Genomic DNA, 23,008 nt, shown 5'->3' with positions numbered 1-23,008 from the left:
TCCTCTACTAGACCAGTCTGTCTGTCCTCTACTAGACCAGTCTGTCTGTCCTCTACTAGACCAGTCTGTCTGTCCTCTACTAGACCAGTCTGTCTGTCCTCTACTAGACCAGTTACTGTCTGGTTTCTGAAGCAGCACATAGACTACAATGTAGATTAGGGTCACAACAACATTTAGATAATAAGTTGTATTAAACTGACTGCACCTGGGGGCTCATCAGGGTTATTTTGATCAGTCTTGCAAGGCTTTGTCAAAACTGTATTTAGCGATGTGGTGTTGCCCATTGGGCTGCAATTCTGAAATAAATGTGCGGTGCCCAGGGTTTTACCTGGCTCAAAATAAGGCTGAGGTGGTAGAAACGGTGGTGAAACATGCGCATGCGCAAAAACTATTTCTGTGTGCCCGCAAACCCGGTGCTTGTTCTTAAGTAAGTAAGTAAGTAAGTAAGGAAGTAAAACTTTATTTATATAGCACCCTTCCCAGCACGGATGCACGGATACTTTACATATAGAATAAAAACAAATACGAAAAAGTGCAAATTTTAAAACATCAGTGATTAAAAACAGAAAGGGGACAACATAAACAAGACATAAACAGTAACAGTAAGAAGGCTAAAGCCTAGCATTGTTGTGTTGTAGTCAATTTAAAATGGATTAAATTAAAATAATTTGCCTCAATCCACACGCAATACCCCATAAATCTCAAAAAACATGTTTTCACTTTGTCATTCTGGTATTGTGTGTGGATTGATGGCAAATTATTTTTATTTAATCCATTTTAAATTGACTCTACAACACAAGAAAATGTGACAAAAATTAGGGGGTCTGAATACTTTCTGAATGTACGGTAATATAACTAAACAAACTAAACAAATATAACTTGTAATTAATAGAAATGCAATTAGGACAGCCCCCACATTTATTATGACTTAAAAGGCCTAAAGTCAGAAACAAACACCACATTAGCTAGGCATGATTAGAAGGTTGGTAGGGAGGATTAGAAGGTTGGTAGGGAGGATTAGAGCCTGTCATGATAAGAAGGTTGGTAGGGAGGATTAGAAGGTTGGTAGGGAGGATTTGAGCCTGTCATGATAAGAAGGTTGGTAGGGAGGATTTGAGCCTGTCTTATTTAAACCTCAAGACATTTAGTTTGGTTTGCTCTTGAGTGTTGAAGTCAGTGGCATCACCATGGCGACATCAAAGTCATGTCATTCTTCTTTCTCCCCCCCCCCCCCGCTGTCTGTCGTCTCCTCAGGGCCGCCTGGCGTTCGGGAACCACCACCTCCCCCAGACGCTGTGTCTCAACTTCGAGGACGCCTTCCTGACCTACGCCACCAAGCCGCCCTCCAGCCACCTCGACCAGTACATGCACATCCTGAAGGGCTCCCTGGAGAACGTGCGCGTCATGCTGGTGCCCAGCCCGCGCTACCTGGGCATGCAGAACGATGAGTGAGCTTACCCCTAACCACCCCTTTCCCCTAAACTCTCTAGAGCTTACCCCCTAACCACCCCTTACCCCTAAACTCTCTAGAGCTTACCCCCTAACCACCCCTTACCCCTAACTCTCTAGAGCTTACCCCCTAACCACCCCTTACCCCTAACTCTCTAGAGCTTACCCCCTAACCACCCCTTACCCCTAACTCTCTAGAGCTTACCCCCTAACCACCCCTTAAACCTGAACTCTCTATACCCCCCTTAAACCTGACCTCTCTAGAGCAACACAACCACTGAGCTTACCCCCTATGGGTGGCGGTAGCCTAGCAATCGGGAGGTCACTGGTTTGATCTCTGCCTCAGGAGGGAGATGCATGTGCCCTTGAGCAAGGCACTTACCCCCTAATTGCTCCAGGAGCGCTGACTATGGCTGACTGATTTTACATGGCAATAAACATTGTTATTATTATGATTATGATGATGATGATTATTATTATAAACCACCCTAAAACTTAAACTCCCTAGAGCAAGAGAATTCAAATGCATCAGTGTCTCCCCGATGTGGTTGTTGACATCCTGGTCAGCTGTTGTGTGTGTGTGTGTGATGACCCCCAGGCCGCCGAGGCTGATGGGAGAAGGCTTTGTGGTGATGCAGTCCAACGACGTGGACATCTATTACTACCGGGATGAACCAGGTACGAGCATATGGAGGTCTGTACGTATGAGGTCTGTACGTATGAGGTCTGTACGTATGAGGTCTGTACATGTGAGGTCTGTACATATGAGGTCTGTACATATGGAGGTCTGTACATATGAGGTCTGTATGAGGTATGTACATGTTATGTGAAGGCTTATTTGCGCTGATCTTTGTGTTTTGGACATGCTTGTATCTGGGTTTTGTCTCTGCGCTGTAACAGATGTAGCGGTGATGTCTTTCCCCCAGGCAGCACACTAGGGATGTCCCGATGCAACACACCCAGTTACATGCAACACACCCAGTTACATGCAACACACCCAGTTACATGCAACACACCCAGTTACATGCAACACACCCAGTTACATGCAACACACCCAGTTACATGCAACACACCCAGTTACATGCAACACACCCAGTTACATGCAACACACCCAGTTACATGCAACACACCCAGTTACCTTCCTCCGCAGATCCCAGATCACTGATCTGGCATGCTAGGTTAGCATCATGCTATGTTAGAACATGCTATGTTAGCATCATGCTATGTTAGGAGCATGCTAGGTTAGCATCATGCTATGTTAGAACATGCTATGTTAGGAGCATGCTATGTTAGCATCATGCTATGTTAGCATCATGCTATGTTAGGAGCATGCTATGTTAGCATCATGCTATGTTAGGAGCATGCTATGTTAGTAGCATGCTATGTTAGCATCATGCTATGTTAGGAGCATGCTATGTTAGCATCATGCTATGTTAGCATCATGCTATGTTAGGAGCATGCTATGTTAGCATCATGCTGTGTTAGGAGCATCATGCTGTGTTAGGAGCATCATGCTGTGTTAGGAGCATCATGCTGTGTTAGGAGCATCATGCTGTGTTAGGATCATCATGCTGTGTTAGGAGCATCATGCTATCTTAGCATCATGCTATGTTATGCTAGTTATTCCCAGCATGCCGTGTGTCTCCAGGCCTGGTGCAGGAGGAGGTGGAGGGGGAGGTGGAGGGTGGGGGGGAGGCCACCAGGCTGCAGGACCTGCCCCCCTGCTGGGGGCTCGACATCGTCTGTGGGAAAGGGACCGACTTCAACTACGGACCCTGGGCAGACAGGCAGAGGTACGCACGCACGCACACACGCACGCACACACACACACACACACACACACACACACACACACACACACACACACACACACACACACACACACAGTAAGGATACAATCACTTAGATTTGAATAAATCTAATCCATACAAACATCACAATCACAATTACTGGATGCACACACACAAAAACACACACTCATACTCACACACACACACACGGTAGAACTGTCCTATTCACACAGCGTTGTGAGCAAAGCTAATGGACAACACTCCACCCCCTCCCTTCTCCCTCTCTCCCCCCTTCCCCCCCCCCCCCCCCCCTCGCTTCTTTCTCTCTCTCTTGTCTTCTCCTGTGCAGGGACTGTCTGTGGAAGTTCTTCCTTCCAGCTGACTACCAGGCCATGAAGGCCACAGAGTCGCCCGAGCCTGGCAAACCCCGAGAGATCCTCGCCTTCGAGCTACGCATGAACATCATCGCTGACGCCACCATCGACCTTCTCTTCACCAAAAACAGGGTACTTCTCTCTCTCTCTCTCTCTCTCTCTCTCTCTCTCTCTCTTTCTCTCTCTCTCTTTCTCTCTCTCTCTCTCTCCCTTTCTCTCTGTCTCTCTCTCTCTCTCTCTCGCTCTCCCTCTCCTATCTCCCCCCTCTGTAATGCTAAGTGTACTGTATGGCTTTAATGCTAAGTGTACTGTATGGCTGTAATGCTAAGTGTACTGTATGGCTGTAATGCTAAGTGTACTGTATGGCTGTAATGCTAAGTGTACTGTATGGCTGTGGGTTTCATCATGTTGTTCTTTGTGACTTCTCTCGTAGGAGACCAATGCCATCCATGTGAATGTTGGCGCGGGCTCCTATCTGGAAGTCAACATCCCCATGACAGTGGGGGAGAAGGGTAGGTAGCACAGGGTTGAATCAGGGTCACCATCTGTTCATTTCAGGTGTTTGTTGTTTCATGTTAGTCAACTAAATGGGAACTAACCTTATACAGTGGGGTGCACACATTTGGGCACTCCTGGTTTAAATATCTGTTACAATTAATCTCCAAGTGATTGAAAGCAAACCTGAAGACTAAAACTAAAAAGTTAAATATGACACCTTTCTGCAAATTTGAAGAAAAAGAACCAAGGTTTCTTTTTTATTAAAAATGTTCAGCGTGAATATAATTCCAGGGTTGAACTATATATTCTGAAGTAACTCCATGCCTTCTAAAGTATCTGACTGTTGTGGCTGTTGTGTCTGGTGTTAAAAACCATGGGTTCCTCTAAACAGTTGTCCAAGGATGTCAGAATCAAGATAGTTCACTTCCACCATCAAGGAGAAGTCAACAAAAAACTCTTGCAACGTTTCAAACTACCCATTTCCACTGTCAGAAACATCATCAGAAAATGGAAAATAAATGGAACAATTGAAGTCAAGGCAGATCTGGACGACCAAGGACATTTTCAGATAGAATGGCCCGAGGTCTGGTGAGAAATGCTCAGAAGAACCCACACATCACTGCAAAAGAGCTGCAAAAAAGAGTAGCAGACACCGGTCTAGTTGTTCACAGGACAATACAGCGTACCTTAAACAACAAAGACCTACATGGCAGAGTTGCCAGAAATAAGCCTTTCCTACGACCTCAACACAAAATTAAGCGTCTGAAGGATGCAAAAGAAAACCTTGAGAAACCTGAAGCCTATTGGAACAATGTGCTTTGGACTGACAAAACCAAATTTGAACTTTTTGGTCACAACCAAAGAAGGTAGGCTATGTTTGGAGAAACATAGGGGGAGGGCATGGAGGGCATTTGTAGAGAACACCATGCCAACTGTTAAGCATGGAGGTGGATCCATTATGCTTTGGGGTTGTGTAGCAGCTAAGGGCTATATTAGGGAATATATCCAGGCGATATTGTGCGGGTGGAAGGAAGAATGGATTCCACCAAATATCAAGAGATTCTAGAGGCTAATGTTCAAAGGTCAGTCCAGAAATTGAAGTTGAAGAGAGGTTGGGTATTCCAGCAAGACAGTGACCCGAAGCATACCTCAAAATCAACCATGAAGTACCTCCAGGAAAGACGGATGAAGGTTTTGGAACGGCCATCAGTCCCCAGATTTGAATATTATTGAAGATCTGTGGAGAGATCTCAAACATGCCGTGTATGCAAGAAGGCCGGAGAATATTTTCTACCTAACCCTAACCCTATCCAGGATCAGATCTACCTAACCCTAACCCTCTCCAGGATCAGATCTACCTAACCCTAACCCTATCCAGGATCAGATCTACCTAACCCTAACCCTCTCCAGGATCAGATCTGTCTGGCTGGTTGTGAGTTGTATGGAGGAAACCAGCCAGCTCCATCTGGTCCTGGATCAGAGAACAGAATCAGGATTAACAGTGTTAACCTGCCCAGGTGGTGTCTGACACTGAGCGCTGCTCCTCTGCTGTCCTCAGGCTACTCTCCCACCATCAAAGGGCAGCTGCTCCACGTGGACACCACCAGCAGCATGCAGTACAGGACACTGCTGGAGGCTGAGATGCTGGCTGTGAGTATCCCACACTAGTACTATACTAAACTATACTAACTATACTATACTAACTATACTAACTATACTATACTAACTATACTATACTAACTATACTATACTAACTATACTATACTAACTATACTATACTAACTATACTAAACTATACTATACTAACTATACTATACTAACTATACTATACTAACTATACTATACTATACTAACTATACTATACTATACTAACTATACTATACTATACTAACTATACTATACTATACTAACTATACTATACTATACTAACTATACTATACTGTACTAACTATACTATACTATACTAACTATACTATACTGTACTATACTAACTATACTATACTTACTATACTAACTATACTAACTATACTATACTAACTATACTATACTATACTAACTATACTATACTATACTAACTATACTATACTATACTAACTATACTATACTGTACTATACTAACTATACTATACTTACTATACTAACTATACTATACTGTACTATACTAACTATACTAACTATACTATACTTACTATACTAACTATACTATACTAACTATACTAACTATACTATACTTACTATACTAACTATACTATACTAACTATACTATACTGTACTATACTAACTATACTATACTAACTATACTATACTAACTATACTATACTAAGCTATACTAACTATACTGTACTAACTATACTATACTAACTATACTGTACTATACTAACTATACTATACTAACTATACTATACTATACTAACTATACTATACTAACTATACTATACTAACTATACTATACTAACTATACTATACTAACTATACTATACTAACTATACTAGACTAACTATACTATACTATACTAACTATACTAACTATACTAACTAACTATGCTATGCTATACTAACTATACTGTACTAACTATACTATACTAACTATACTATACTATACTATACTAACTATACTAACTATACTATACTATACTGTACTATACTAACTATACTATACTAACTATACTATACTAACTATACTATACTAACTATACTATACTAACTATACTATACTATACTAACTATACTATACTAACTATACTATACTAACTATACTATACTAACTATACTATACTAACTATGCTATGCTATACTAACTATACTGTACTAACTATACTATACTAACTATACTATACTATACTATACTAACTATACTGTACTAACTATACTATACTAACTATACTATACTGTACTATACTAACTATACTGTACTAACTATACTATACTAACTATACTATACTATACTGTACTATACTAACTATACTATACTAACTATACTATACTATACTATACTAACTATACTATACTGTACTATACTAACTATACTAACTATACTATACTTACTATACTAACTATACTATACTAACTATACTATACTGTACTATACTAACTATACTATACTAACTATACTATACTAACTATACTATACTAAGCTATACTAACTATACTGTACTAACTATACTACACTAACTATACTGTACTATACTAACTATACTATACTAACTATACTATACTATACTAACTATACTATACTAACTATACTATACTAACTATACTATACTATACTGTACTATACTAACTATACTATACTAACTATACTATACTAACTATACTATACTATACTAACTATACTATACTAACTATACTATACTATACTAACTATACTATACTAACTATACTATACTAACTATACTATACTAACTATACTATACTAACTATACTATGCTATACTAACTATACTGTACTAACTATACTATACTAACTATACTATACTATACTATACTAACTATACTGTACTAACTATACTATACTGTACTATACTAACTATACTGTACTAACTATACTATACTAACTATACTATACTGTACTATACTAACTATACTATACTATACTAACTATACTATACTGTACTATACTAACTATACTGTACTAACTATACTATACTAACTATACTATACTATACTGTACTATACTAACTATACTATACTAACTATACTATACTAAGCTATACTAACTATACTATACTATACTAACTATACTATACTATACTAACTATACTATACTATACTAACTATACTAAGCTATACTAACTATACTATACTAACTATACTGTACTATACTAACTATACTATACTAACTATACTATACTATACTAACTATACTATACTAAGCTATACTAACTATACTGTACTAACTATACTGTACTAACTATACTATACTAACTATACTATACTAACTATACTGTACTATACTAACTATACTATACTAACTATACTATACTAACTATACTATACTATACTATACTAACTACGGTATACTATACTAACTATACTATACTATACTAACTATACTATACTGTACTATACTAACTATACTATACTAACTATACTACTGTTAAAGGCACAATCTGGGATTTATTTTCTGCTTTTTTTTTTTTATTGCTTTTATTGAAGAAGGTTGGGTTACACCTTCATTGCATCTTTATGAATATTATATATAATCTGCATGCATTACGAATATTTTAATTGTGGTCAACTGTGCCAAATTTCTTATCTGCATATTTTTTTCAATTACTGTAGATTATTGATTTAACCTTCATTTCCTCATATTGCAATCCCTCAAATATGTTTTTAAAGGAGTTCATACAGTTAATGTAATAAACCATTCAGACTGTCACAGGTTAGCTGGTTGACATTAGCTAGCATGTTCTGCTGTTCCTCCCTCAGTTCCATGTGATCGCCAGCTACCCCCGTGTGTGGAACATGCCGCAGTCATGGCAGTGTGAGATAGAGGTGTACAAGGCCACCTACCACTTCATCTACGCCCAGAAGAACTTCTTCACAGGTAACACACCTGCTCTGAATGCTCTGCTTCACAGGTAACACACCTGCTCTGAATGCTCTGCTTCACAGGTAACACACCTGCTCTGAATGCTCTGCTTCACAGGTAACACACCTGCTCTGAATGCTCTGCTTCACAGGTAACACACCTGCTCTGAATGCTCTGCTTCACAGGTAACACACCTGCTCTGAATGCTCTGCTTCACAGGTAACACACCTGCTCTGAATGCTCTGCTTCACAGGTAACACACCTGCTCTGAATGCTCTGCTTCACAGGTAACACACCTGCTCTGAATGCTCTGCTTCACAGGTAACACACCTGCTCTGAATGCTCTGCTTCACAGGTAACACACCTGCTCTGAATGCTCTGCTTCACAGGTAACACACCTGCTCTGAATGCTCTGCTTCACAGGTAACACACCTGCTCTGAATGCTCTGCTTCACAGGTAACACACCTGCTCTGAATGCTCTGCTTCACAGGTAACACACCTGCTCTGAATGCTCTGCTTCACAGGTAACACACCTGCTCTGAATGCTCTGCTTCACAGGTAACACACCTGCTCTGAATGCTCTGCTTCACAGGTAACACACCTGCTCTGAATGCTCTTCTTCACAGGTAACACACCTGCTCTGAATGCTCTGCTTCACAGGTAACACACCTGCTCTGAATGCTCTGCTTCACAGGTAACACACCTGCTCTGAATGCTCTGCTTCACAGGTAACACACCTGCTCTGAATGCTCTGCTTCACAGGTAACACACCTGCTCTGAATGCTCTTCTTCACAGGTAACACACCTGCTCTGAATGCTCTGCTTCACAGGTAACACACCTGCTCTGAATGCTCTTCTTCACAGGTAACACACCTGCTCTGAATGCTCTGCTTCACAGGTAACACACCTGCTCTGAATGCTCTTCTTCACAGGTAACACACCTGCTCTGAATGCTCTTCACAGGTAACACACCTGCTCTGAATGCTCTGCTTCACAGGTAACACACCTGCTCTGAATGCTCTGCTTCACAGGTAACACACCTGCTCTGAATGCTCTGCTTCACAGGTAACACACCTGCTCTGAATGCTCTTCTTCACAGGTAACACACCTGCTCTGAATGCTCTGCTTCACAGGTAACACACCTGCTCTGAATGCTCTGCTTCACAGGTAACACACCTGCTCTGAATGCTCTTCTTCACAGGTAACACACCTGCTCTGAATGCTCTGCTTCACAGGTAACACACCTGCTCTGAATGCTCTGCTTCACAGGTAACACACCTGCTCTGAGTGCTCTGCTTCACAGGTAACACACCTGCTCTGTATGCTCTGCTTCACAGGTAACACACCTGCCCAGAAGAACTTCTTCACAGGTAACACACCTGCTCTGAATGCTCTGCTTCACAGGTAACACACCTGCTCTGAGTGCTCTGCTTCACAGGTAACACACCTGCTCTGTATGCTCTGCTTCACAGGTAACACACCTGCCCAGAAGAACTTCTTCACAGGTAACACACCTGCTCTGAATGCTCTGCTTCACAGGTAACACACCTGCTCTGAATGCTCTGCTTCACAGGTAACACACCTGCTCTGAATGCTCTGCTTCACAGGTAACACACCTGCTCTGAATGCTCTGCTTCACAGGTAACACACCTGCTCTGAATGCTCTGCTTCACAGGTAACACACCTGCTCTGAATGCTCTGCTTCACAGGTAACACACCTGCTCTGAATGCTCTGCTTCACAGGTAACACACCTGCTCTGAATGCTCTGCTTCACAGGTAACACACCTGCTCTGAATGCTCTGCTTCACAGGTAACACACCTGCTCTGAATGCTCTGCTTCACAGGTAACACACCTGCTCTGAATGCCCTTCACAGGTAACACACCTGCTCTGAATGCTCTTCTTCCCTTCTTCTCTTCTTCCCTTTCTCTAACTGGGACTGCTCTGCTGTGCTTCTCCTTAGAGATGGTTCCTTGTGATGAGTGTGATGAGTGTGATGTATAGTTGATTCACATACTTAATAGAATAATGTACTCATTGTAAGTTGCTTTGGATAAGGGCGTTTGCTAACAGGACAGGACCCTGAATGTAAACATTTACTAAATGTCAAATGTAGGAGATAGATGTCAGACCTGGGTTAAAATCATATAGTCATGGACCAAAATATTGGCATCCCTGCACCTCTGTCAGATAATGCACCACTGCTCCCAGGAAATTGTTGCAATTACAAATGCTTTGGTATTCACATGTTCATTTCTTTTGTTTGCATTGGAACAACCCAAAAAAGAAGAAGAAAATGCCAAATCTGATATAATTCCGCACAGAACTCCAGAAATTGATTTGACAAAACTCTTGTATAAACATGTGAATACCGCATAAACATATGGACATATTTCATGTTTTTTCACATGACTGTATATCTGTTTGTCTCCCTCTGCAGACCTGATCCAGGACTGGGCCAGTGACAGCGCCCCTGATATCTACTCCTTTGTCCCGTACGCCTGGAACTTTAAGGTCCTCTTCCACCAGTTTGAGATGATCTGGGCCGCCAACCAGCACAACTGGATCGACTGTTCCACCAAGCAGCAGGAGAATGGTGAGAACACGTAGTCTGACACACACTGGAGTCAGGCTGTGTTTGGAATGGCACACTAGCATGCTATTCATACTAGGTATGACGGCGATGTTGAGTATGCGGTGCTTTCACACTGTATAGCATGTGAAATTTGAGTATGTGAGAAATCTAGTATGGATACTAGATTATCCAGAATCTCTTCTTGACGTGATCCACCCACTGTCTCTTCAGTCTTGTCAAACTGGTCATACAGCTGTTGTTTACATGGTCCCACAGCCTGGAGACCGAAAGCTCGCAATAAACATCGTTTTTTGCACAGATTTGATACTCTTGGATTACATTTTTTTATTTCAGTAAATGTATTAAAATTGAAAAACAGAAATACCTCATGTCAGTGTTTCCTCCAGGAATTCTCACATTAGTGGCGGTGAGGCCAATCCTCGCGCGCATAGCACACGCGTTCAAAACAACGACGTAATTTCACCAAAAACTAGAGGGAGCGTGGCAAAAAAAATAAAAATAAATAGCGGTTAAACCATTAAAGCCGAGCGGCGATGTTTTATATAGCAGGTGATCAAATACCAAGATATCCTGAAAATGGTCGGGGCCGACAATCGTAAATGTTGTATGTGTTCAATATTTACGACCAAACATCCTTATGTGTGTGGGCAACTCCCGACTAGGGTTGCCAGATGGGCTATTTTTTTGGGGTGGAATTAGCGGTTTTAGACTGTGGTTAGGGTGGAAAATGTCAATCCCATCTGGCAACCCTGTTCGCGAGTCCGATTGTGACGTGGATGGAATGTAGCCAATCAAGAAGCGAGGTGACTTCTTCTTTTCGGATGGGAATATCGGCGCACACCACACACAATACGATCAAGGCTGTTCAATCCAAGATTTTTTATCTTCCTGTGTGGGGTCTGTCTCAGATAAAAAATCTGTTAAGATTTTGAAAATCCTCATGTGTGTACCGGGCTTTAGTGGACTGAATCAATTAGTGGCGGAGAAAATTCAATGCATATAAAGGAAACACTGCCTCATGTACATAAGTATTCAGACCCTTTGCAATGCCACTCTTAAAATGAGCTAAAATGCAAAAATGTCATCAACAAATCACTCAGACTTGACTCCATCTTAATGCAAGGATAATAGTTCATGTCATTTTGGAATTAATATCTTTGTTTTTATAGGGTCTCTGATTTGCATAGGAATCAATTACACACGGTGTGGATCAGGTTGTCATTACAAATTAAGAAAATGGAGAGGAACGAAACTTAATTCCAAAACGACATGAACTATTGTTCTTGCATTAAGATGGACTCAATTCAATGTATTGAGTCATTTGTTGATGACATTTTCGGTTTGTCATTCTGGGGTATTGTGTGTGGATTGATGGCAAATTATTTTAATTTAATCCATTTTAAATTTAGTCTATAACACAACAACATGTGGACAAAGTGAAGGGGACTGAATACTTTCCGAGTCACTGTAGGTCCCCTAAGTAGTCTTCTTCTTTTCGTGTCCACAAGAGAGTCAGTTACAAGGCTTGGCTAGATGTGGTTCAACCACAGCTGAACACATTGCTGTCCCTTCTCATTGAACTCTGCCAAGTCCGTTGATGTGCAGGGCTGTTCCAGCAGGGGGCATATCAGGAGGTGCTGCATGGTCTGTGGTTCAGTGCCACAGTCACACACAACGTCCCCGTCATTTAGGTATCCCCATTTGGCGAGAGTGGCTTTTGTACGTCCAACACCAGATCTTATCCTGTTTAGGCATTTCCACACTGCGTAGTTGGTGTCTGCTCCAGGGGGCAGTGCCTCGCTCGCCTTTAGCTCCATTGTTGTTGCTGGTGGGAGTTTGTCCAGCCTTTCTTCCCACCGAGTGACTCTTTCACTGCTTGTGCTCGGTGTTCCGAGGGGCGGGACGCTCTTCAGGAAACTTTTCCTTGATTTAAGGCGGCTTTTGGCTGGCACATGGCCAAAGAGAGGATGTCTTTGGTCAGTAGACTGTTGTTGGCGCTCTTTTTTACTTGCTGCATTTCGTCGTATCTCTGGTGGGGCTATGCCTGCCAGGATGTACAGACGGTCTGTTGGTGTTGATTTCAGACAGCCTGTGATAAGGCGACAGCTAGCATTGAGGGCGGGATCCAGCTTCTTGGCATGGGCAGCTCGCTCCCATACTGGGCAGGCATACTCGGCAACTGAGTAGCAGAGAGCTAGTGCGGTTGACTTCAGAGTCTGTGGGTTAGCACCCCAGGTTGTGCCAGTGAGCTTGCGGATGATGTTGTTCCTCGCACTCACTTTACACTTGGTCTTCTCAGTGTGGGTCTTAAAAGAGAGGCATCTGTCCAGGGTTACCCCTAGGTAGACTGGGTGCTCACAGTGTTCAAGGGAGGTTCCTGACCAGCTGACCTTCAGTTGGCGCTTGGCTTCACGGTTTCTCAGGTGGAAGGCACACACCTGTGTCTTAGATGGGTTTGCACGTAGGTGGTTCTCTTCATAGTACGGTGTTAGGGTTAGCTCTGCCAGAGTGTTGGAGAGTCTGTCTTCCACAACTGTGAAATCAGTGGCTTGTGCACCTATGCCAAGATCGTCTGCATAGATGAAGCGGCGGGTGTCTGCGCTTTTTGGTTGGTCGTTGGTGTAGATAATAAAGAGAAGTGGTGCAAGCACACTTCCTTGTGGAAGGCCATTCTTGAGTTTTCGCCACCTGCTTTTCTTTCCTCCTAGCTCAACGAAGAAGTGCCTATTTTCAAGCATGCTTTCAATCAGTTCTGTCAGACGGGTGTCTCTTGTGGTCTCCAGGATCTTGCTGAGGAGACGTCTGTGATTGACTGTGTCATAGGCAGCTGAGAGGTCGACTAACACCACACCAGTTACCATCCCTTCCTCATATCCATCTTCGATGTACTGGGTGAGGTTGAGTACTTGGCTAGTTGTTGACTTGCCAGGGCGGAAACCTGCTTGTTCAGGGATGAGGTGTTCGTCAACAAAGGTACAGATTCTGTTGAGGATCAGACGTTCAAAGAGCTTGTAGGTGTGACTCAAAAGTGAGATTGGTCTGAAGTTCTTAGGAGCGGATGGATCTTTCCCCGGTTTCAACAGTGCTATAATGTGGGCTTTCTTCCAGATGTTAGGGAGCTTGTGTGTTGTTAAGCACTCATTGTAGAGCTGTAGAAGCCACGTCTTTGCCTTGTGACCGAAGTGCTTGATCTGTTCGGTTGCGATGTTATCCAGTCCAATTGCCTTTCCTGGTTTGAGGATAGAGATTCCCCCTTCCAGCTCTTCCATAGTAAGCTGTCTTGTAAAAGCAGGGTCCGCGATGTATTTCTTGCGGTTCAGCTTGGTCTTTTTCCCTCTCTTTCTACTCTTTCCATTTTCAAGCAATTGGTTGGCAACTTGGTTTGCAGTGACTTTTGGGTGCTGAGGAGCTGCTTTAGGATCACCCCGTAGCTTGTGAATAAGTGTCCATGCTTTCTTGCTGTTTTTTGACATGTCTGTGGACTCAATAAGAGCATTCCAGGTCTTGCTTCGCTCTTGGGCAATGCTTTCCATCACCTTCTCGCCTTGGGCAGTTGTTTCATCTGAGAAGGGATCTGCTTCAAACATGCTGACGTAGTTGTCATAGAGTCCTGCACAGTCCTTTGAAAGTCCAGGTATGTATTCAACTCTACAGCCTCGTGGGATATGTTTCCGAGCAGTTTTCAGCACCAGGTTAGCAAATTGGTCGTAGTTCTTGCTAACTGGTATTATATTTTTGATCTTCTCTTCCAGCTCGTTGGTGAAACCTTTCCAGTCTGCTTTCTTGTAGTTGAAGCGCCTTTTAAAGGGCACGATGGTTGGGACTACAGCCGCATTGATTAGGATCCCAATGGGACGGTGTTGGCTTGATGGGATAGGGTCCAGCACAGTCTTTTTACACAGTCCAGCGATGTTACTTGTGACCATGGTGAGATCTGGGTTGTAGCCACGTTTCCATCGAGCACTGAAAAACGAGTGTGGTAGCTTGGGGTCATGGATAAGACTTAGTTGGTTAGTATCCATCCAGTCCTCTACTGCTTCTCCATCCTTGTTCATTTCAGGGTAGCCCCACTGGGTACTGTGGCTGTTGAAGTCACCAATAATGATCTGTGGTTTGCCGTGTACTTTGGGGATTGGCTGGGGAAATATAAAGTCTACAGGTGGTGGTTTATAGACAGATGTTACTACAACACTGCTTAGTTCAACAGATAGGACTTCGATATCATGGTCATCTGACATGTCTGTATCTTCTATAGTTAAGCTTGTTTTTACAAATATAGCACTGCCATGCTGCCGGTGAGGTCGCTCAATAGTCAGGACCATTCCTGGTATGGTGGGGCGGTTGTTTTCACTCCCTCTGTGCGTCTCTTGCAAGCAGAGAACGTCACAGTGTTGTTTGCTGCATAAATCGGCTAAGATGGTTTGTTTTGCAGAGGAGAACCCTTCAATGTTCACAGATATAACTGTCAGTGCCGGTCTTGAGGAGGTCCCTCGTTTACGACATCGGCCTTTGTGTCTATCTCCAGGCATGATGTTTTCTCTTGGTGTTCTGTAGCTTTGTGGCTTGCTTGCAGCTTTCAGCGTAGCTTGTAGCGTAGCTTGGGGCTGTTTTGTAGCTTGTAACTTTTGCTTGTAGTGGTGATAGGATTAGCAGTATCTAGTCGATCTAGTCGATCTTGTCGATCTCGTCAATACTCCCAGGGCCGCGACGTGGACGCTCCTTTCATGGCCCCTAAGTAGTAAAACAATAAAGCACTGTAGGTTAGGGTTAGGGAAGTTAACTCATTATTCAAGAAGAAGGACACCTCCCAAACCCTCAGCTTATTCTGCCGACATTTAAAAGCCTAAAACGAACGAGTCCTTTAATGAGGTAACATCCTTTAATGAGGTAACATCCTTTAATGAGGTAACATCCTTTAATGAGGTAACATTGATGATATTCCATCATAGGAGTATGATAACCATACATCAACACTGGGGTCATGCTAAGCAGCTTCTTCCCTGTTGTCTTCCAGTGTACCTGGCTGCCTGTGGAGAGACACTGAACATCGACTTCTCCTTGCCGTTTAAGGAGTTTGTCCCCACCACCTGCAACACCAGGTTCTGCCTGAGGGTGAGTGTGAACACGTGGAGATGGATTTTGTCTCATACCTTTTTCTTTTTTTTGGCCACACAGTAGGGGTGCTGCAGTATTTAATTGCCCTTTGTTATAATATATGTGTGCATATTATGTGAGAATATGTTGAAAATGAATTCATCAAACATCAGGTACATCATTCATGCCACATGCTTGTGTCTTAACTCGGAATACGGAGTTGTGTGCGTGTGTGTGTGTGTGTGTGTGTGTGTGTGTGCATCCGTGTCTTCCTGTCTGTGTGTGTACTCTCATCTGTCTGTGTCTGTACTCTCATCTGTCTGTGTCTGTACTCTCATCTGTCTGTGTCTGTACTCTCATCTGTCTGTGTCTGTACTCTCATCTGTCTGTGTCTGTACTCTCATCTGTCTGTCTGTACTCTCATCTGTCTGTGTCTGTACTCTCATCTGTCTGTCTGTACTCTCATCTGTCTGTCTGTACTCTCATCTGTCTGTGTCTGTACTCTCATCTGTCTGTGTCTGTACTCTCATCTGTCTGTGTCTGTACTCTCATCTGTCTGTCTGTACTCTCATCTGTCTGTCTGTACTCTCATCTGTCTGTCTGTCTGTACTCTCATCTGTCTGTGTCTGTACTCTCATCTGTCTGTCTGTACTCTCATCTGTCTGTCTGTACTCTCATCTGTCTGTGTCTGTACTCTCATCTGTCTGTCTGTCTGTACTCTCATCTGTCTGTGTCTGTACTCTCATCTGTCTGTCTGTACTCTCATCTGTCTGTCTGTACTCTCATCTGTCTGTGTCTGTACTCTCATCTGTCTGTGTCTGTACTCTCATCTGTCTGTGTCTGTACTCTCATCTGTCTGTGTCTGTACTCTCATCTGTCTGTCTGTACTCTCATCTGTCTGTCTGTACTCTCATCTGTCTGTGTCTGTACTCTCATCTGTCTGTGTCTGTACTCTCATCTGTCTGTCTGTACTCTCATCTGTCTGTGTCTGTACTCTCCTCTGTCTGTGTCTGTACTCTCATCTGTCTGTACTCTCATCTGTCTGTGTCTGTACTCTCATCTGTCTGTCTGTACTCTCATCTGTCTGTGTCTGTACTCTCATCTGTCTGTGTCTGTACTCTCATCTGTCTGTCTGTACTCTCATCTGTCTGTACTCTCATCTGTCTGTGTCTGTACTCTCATCTGTCTGTGTCTGTACTCTCATCTGTCTGTGTCTGTACTCTCATCTGTCTGTCTGTCCTCTCATCTGTCTGTGTCTGTACTCTCATCTGTCTGTCTGTACTCTCATCTGTCTGTCTGTACTCTCATCTGTCTGTCTGTACTCTCATCTGTCTGTGTCTGTACTCTCATCTGTCTGTGTCTGTACTCTCATCTGTCTGTGTCTGTACTCTCATCTGTCTGTGTCTGTACTCTCATCTGTCTGTACTCTCATCTGTCTGTGTCTGTACTCTCATCTGTCTGTCTGTCTGTACTCTCATCTGTCTGTGTCTGTACTCTCATCTGTCTGTCTGTACTCTCATCTGTCTGTGCCTGTACTCTCATCTGTCTGTGTCTGTACTCTCATCTGTCTGTGTCTGTACTCTCATCTGTCTGTGTCTGTACTCTCATCTGTCTGTGTCTGTACTCTCATCTGTCTGTGTCTGTACTCTCATCTGTCTGTGTCTGTACTCTCATCTGTCTGTCTGTACTCTCATCTGTCTGTGTCTGTACTCTCATCTGTCTGTACTCTCATCTGTCTGTGTCTGTACTCTCATCTGTCTGTCTGTACTCTCATCTGTCTGTGTCTGTACTCTCATCTGTCTGTGTCTGTACTCTCATCTGTCTGTGTCTGTACTCTCATCTGTCTGTCTGTACTCTCATCTGTCTGTGTCTGTACTCTCATCTGTCTGTGTCTGTACTCTCATCTGTCTGTGTCTGTACTCTCATCTGTCTGTGTCTGTACTCTCATCTGTCTGTGTCTGTACTCTCATCTGTCTGTCTGTACTCTCATCTGTCTGTCTGTCTGTACTCTCATCTGTCTGTACTCTCATCTGTCTGTCTGTACTCTCATCTGTCTGTCTGTCTGTACTCTCATCTGTCTGTCTGTACTCTCATCTGTCTGTGTCTGTACTCTCATCTGTCTGTGTCTGTACTCTCATCTGTCTGTGTCTGTACTCTCATCTGTCTGTCTGTCTGTACTCTCATCTGTCTGTCTGTCTGTACTCTCATCTGTCTGTCTGTACTCTCATCTGTCTGTCTGTACTCTCATCTGTCTGTCTGTACTCTCATCTGTCTGTGTCTGTACTCTCATCTGTCTGTGTCTGTACTCTCATCTGTCTGTGTCTGTACTCTCATCTGTCTGTGTGTGTACTCTCATCTGTCTGTGTCTGTACTCTCATCTGTCTGTGTCTGTACTCTCATCTGTCTGTGTCTGTACTCTCATCTGTCTGTGTCTGTACTCTCATCTGTCTGTGTCTGTACTCTCATCTGTCTGTCTGTACTCTCATCTGTCTGTACTCTCATCTGTCTGTCTGTACTCTCATCTGTCTGTGTCTGTACTCTCATCTGTCTGTGTCTGTACTCTCATCTGTCTGTCTGTCCTCTCATCTGTCTGTGTCTGTACTCTCATCTGTCTGTCTGTACTCTCATCTGTCTGTCTGTACTCTCATCTGTCTGTCTGTACTCTCATCTGTCTGTGTCTGTACTCTCATCTGTCTGTGTCTGTACTCTCATCTGTCTGTCTGTACTCTCATCTGTCTGTGTCTGTACTCTCATCTGTCTGTCTGTACTCTCATCTGTCTGTGTCTGTACTCTCATCTGTCTGTGTCTGTACTCTCATCTGTCTGTGTCTGTACTCTCATCTGTCTGTACTCTCATCTGTCTGTGTCTGTACTCTCATCTGTCTGTGTCTGTACTCTCATCTGTCTGTGTCTGTACTCTCATCTGTCTGTGTCTGTACTCTCATCTGTCTGTACTCTCATCTGTCTGTGTCTGTACTCTCATCTGTCTGTGTCTGTACTCTCATCTGTCTGTCTGTACTCTCATCTGTCTGTGTCTGTACTCTCATCTGTCTGTGTCTGTACTCTCATCTGTCTGTGTCTGTACTCTCATCTGTCTGTGTCTGTACTCTCATCTGTCTGTCTGTCTGTACTCTCATCTGTCTGTACTCTCATCTGTCTGTCTGTACTCTCATCTGTCTGTGTCTGTACTCTCATCTGTCTGTGTCTGTACTCTCATCTGTCTGTCTGTACTCTCATCTGTCTGTGTCTGTACTCTCATCTGTCTGTGTCTGTACTCTCATCTGTCTGTGTCTGTACTCTCATCTGTCTGTCTGTACTCTCATCTGTCTGTCTGTACTCTCATCTGTCTGTGTCTGTACTCTCATCTGTCTGTCTGTCTGTACTCTCATCTGTCTGTGTCTGTCCTCTCATCTGTCTGTCTGTACTCTCATCTGTCTGTACTCTCATCTGTCTGTGTCTGTACTCTCATCTGTCTGTGTCTGTACTCTCATCTGTCTGTCTGTACTCTCATCTGTCTGTGTCTGTACTCTCATCTGTCTGTCTGTACTCTCATCTGTCTGTGTCTGTACTCTCATCTGTCTGTACTCTCATCTGTCTGTGTCTGTACTCTCATCTGTCTGTGTCTGTACTCTCATCTGTCTGTGTCTGTACTCTCATCTGTCTGTCTGTCCTCTCATCTGTCTGTGTTTCTACACCCAGGCTGAGGACACAGACCTGCGTCTCTCCCTGCCAGACTGCCACCCCAGCCGCTACCCGCTGCTCACCCTGGCCAAGGACTACCAGCACAGCAAGACGCCCCCGGACACCTGCATGCCCGGGGAGGGCCAGGCCGGAGGGCCCCCGCCCAAACTCAGCAAGTCACGCTGGAGGAACATCACCCGCGCAGAGTGAGCCACACCCACCTCAGCCTCACCCACCTCAGCCACACCCACCTCACCTAAATATAATTAATAGAAATACAATTTTCATGCGAGGAACAAGTTAGGACACCCTCACATTTATTACTACTTAAAATTAGAATCGAGTGGTTAGAACATGGTTAGACATGGTTAGACATGGTTAGACATGGTTAGACATGGTTAGACATGGTTAGACATGGTTAGACATGGTTAGGACATGGTTAGACATGGTTAGGACATGGTTAGGACATGGTTAGACATGGTTAGGACATGGTTAGACATGGTTAGACATGGTTAGACATGGTTAGACATGGTTAGGACATGGTTAGACATGGTTAGACATGGTTAGACATGGTTAGACATGGTTAGGACATGGTTAGACATGGTTAGGACATGGTTAGACATGGTTAGACATGGTTATGGTTAGACATGGTTAGACATGGTTAGACATGGTTAGGACATGGTTAGACATGGTTAGACATGGTTAGGACATGGTTAGACATGGTTAGGACATGGTTAGGACATGGTTAGACATGGTTATGGTTAGACATGGTTAGACATGGTTAGACATGGTTAGGACATGGTTAGACATGGTTAGACATGGTTAGGACATGGTTAGACATGGTTAGGACATGGTTAGACATGGTTAGACATGGTTATGGTTAGACATGGTTAGACATGGTTAGACATGGTTAGGACATGGTTAGACATGGTTAGACATGGTTAGGACATGGTTACGACATGGTTAGGGTTAGAGGACTTAGGAGGAGCCTTCCATCACCTTCTTACCATCACATGTCTGTCTGGCTTTGAACTTCATAACAACACTCCTGGGCCCTATTCCACGAAGCTCGATAAAGTTCTAAGCCTCGATAAAGTTCTAAGCCTCGAAAATGTTAGCTTGCGTTTGGTGCCATCAATGTGGCTCAAATAATTCGCTGCTTGGTTGAGCTCCTTCTGAGTCAGATATAATTAGCCTGGTCCCGACCAGGCTAAAACACAGGCTATAGTCATCCGTGCGTCAAAAAAGGCTCACAGGCGGAAACTAAACCCCGAACGATAGTTCCTCATTGTGTCTTTTAGGAAATATTAGTTCCCACTTCACACGAGATAGATAGATTAGATAGTTTGACTGTGTGATAGATAGATAATTTGATAATTTGAAAGTGTGATCGATCGATAGATAGTTTGATTGTGTGATAGATAACTTGATATTTTGAAAGTGTGATAGATAGATCGATAGATCAATAAAGAAAAGAGTGTAAAAAAAAAAGTAATTGTCTCAACTTGCATTGCTGTCATCACAGCGGTCTGGCTGGTGTAGTGGTTAAGGCAGCCGACTCGAGTTCCAAAGGTTGCGAGTTCGAGACTTGACTAAGTGATTTATTTTTTATTTTTTTACATTTAACCGAAGATTTCATGCAAAGGCTTCAAACACCATTGTAATCGTGTCAATTCTTGTAAATTAGCCTGCACCATCATTTTATAGCCTACATCAGGGTTTCCGTTAGAAAAATTTGCCGCCGGACATCGTGTCGGGGAAGATTTCGATTTACCGGACAAACGTGAATTATTCCGGTCATATTAAAATATTATATATTTTTTTTTTTTCAAAATCATATATTTTTTTCTTCAAATCTAATATAGCTGTTTGTCGCGGTGATTACTGTTGTGTAGCGGCCTATATATGCCATTTAATGTCTATTTCTCATCCGATACGATTAGATGCGAGCTATATAATAATATAACATGATTCGCATGCGCGCTATGCCATTATGTCCAGCGCTGAACGGGCGCCTCACTGGGAACTGAACAGACAGCATCGATCAATGAACGGACTCCACATTACGTTAACTGAAGTTTGTTAAATTGTTTGGGATTAATGTGAGTTTTCTATTTTCTCTTTCCAGTTTTACCCTTTTTTTTTATCAATAAAACAACGTCATTTCTATAACCAGGGGGGTGTTCCATCGACGTCGCTGGAGGAAAGTCTGGGCTTGTTTTGACAAGTCTCGCGAGATCTATCAAGATATGCCTGGATCTTTTTAAGAGTCTCGCGGGACTTGGCGAAGTAGGCCTAGGTTTTCCTTTGGCGACGTTGATGGAACACCCCCCAGGTCTCGCTGGTTGGGAAGGCATTTCGTTTAGCTGCCTGTCAAATCATACTTAGGGGATAGCCCTCTAAGCTCATACGGGTCTGTATGTCGTCCTGAAGACCGGCTGTTAGATCATATCGCTGAAGTTTGTCTCCATCTTAGTGTAAATGTTGTCCGTTTCGTTTGTTATCCTTGTTATTGTGCGATAAAGTTAAGGCTTTCCGCTTCGGGCCACCATTTTCAGCTGGGCACCGGACACACACACACTCGTGCACGCGCGGCACTGCCCGAGAGAGAAGGACCCGCCCCCTTTGGTTAGCCTATAGGCTGGCTGGAGGGGGCGGGTCCTTCTCTCTCGGGCAGTGTTGTGTGTGTGTGTTTGGTGCTCAGCTGAGAATGGTGGCCCGAAGCCAATTTGAATACAAAATGTGAACTTTAGCGAATTGTATTCAAATTGTGCTTAGAGGGAATTATTTTCACCGGACATTTTGTCCGACGAGTTTTCAATTTGTCGGACTTCAACAACTTTTACCGGACAAAGTCCGGGAATTACCGGTTAACGGAAACCCTGGCCTACATACTTTTTTAAATGAGATTTTAGATTAGATTCAGACAACGAAATGCAGTAAAAAGTGCGTCTGAAGCGGGATTCGAACCACGTCTAAAAATGACGAATAAATCCT

At 43.1% G+C, this 23,008-nt stretch overlaps 1 protein-coding gene across 1 annotated transcript in view; it reads left to right on the top strand.

Annotated features, from left to right (window-relative positions):
- The window catches only part of kiaa1109 (KIAA1109), a gene marked incomplete at its 5' end in the record, with an annotated part of 198,847 nt that overhangs the window by 11,009 nt on the left and 164,830 nt on the right, over nucleotides 1-23,008 (top strand). The window contains 10 exons of the mRNA XM_080537762.1: nucleotides 1,255-1,448; nucleotides 2,048-2,127; nucleotides 3,098-3,242; nucleotides 3,589-3,745; nucleotides 4,047-4,125; nucleotides 5,670-5,761; nucleotides 8,538-8,655; nucleotides 11,082-11,237; nucleotides 16,252-16,349; nucleotides 20,030-20,217. Coding sequence (XP_080393888.1) covers nucleotides 1,255-1,448; nucleotides 2,048-2,127; nucleotides 3,098-3,242; nucleotides 3,589-3,745; nucleotides 4,047-4,125; nucleotides 5,670-5,761; nucleotides 8,538-8,655; nucleotides 11,082-11,237; nucleotides 16,252-16,349; nucleotides 20,030-20,217 — 1,307 coding nt within the window. The remainder of the gene's footprint in view (nucleotides 1-1,254; nucleotides 1,449-2,047; nucleotides 2,128-3,097; nucleotides 3,243-3,588; nucleotides 3,746-4,046; nucleotides 4,126-5,669; nucleotides 5,762-8,537; nucleotides 8,656-11,081; nucleotides 11,238-16,251; nucleotides 16,350-20,029; nucleotides 20,218-23,008) is intronic.

The sequence above is a fragment of the Nansenia antarctica genome (assembly GCF_963989245.1).
Source record: "Nansenia antarctica genome assembly, chromosome: 8".
NCBI lineage: Eukaryota > Metazoa > Chordata > Actinopteri > Argentiniformes > Microstomatidae > Nansenia > Nansenia antarctica.
The sequence above is the reverse complement of the archived record's forward strand: the minus strand, read 5'-3'. Positions and strand labels throughout refer to the sequence as shown.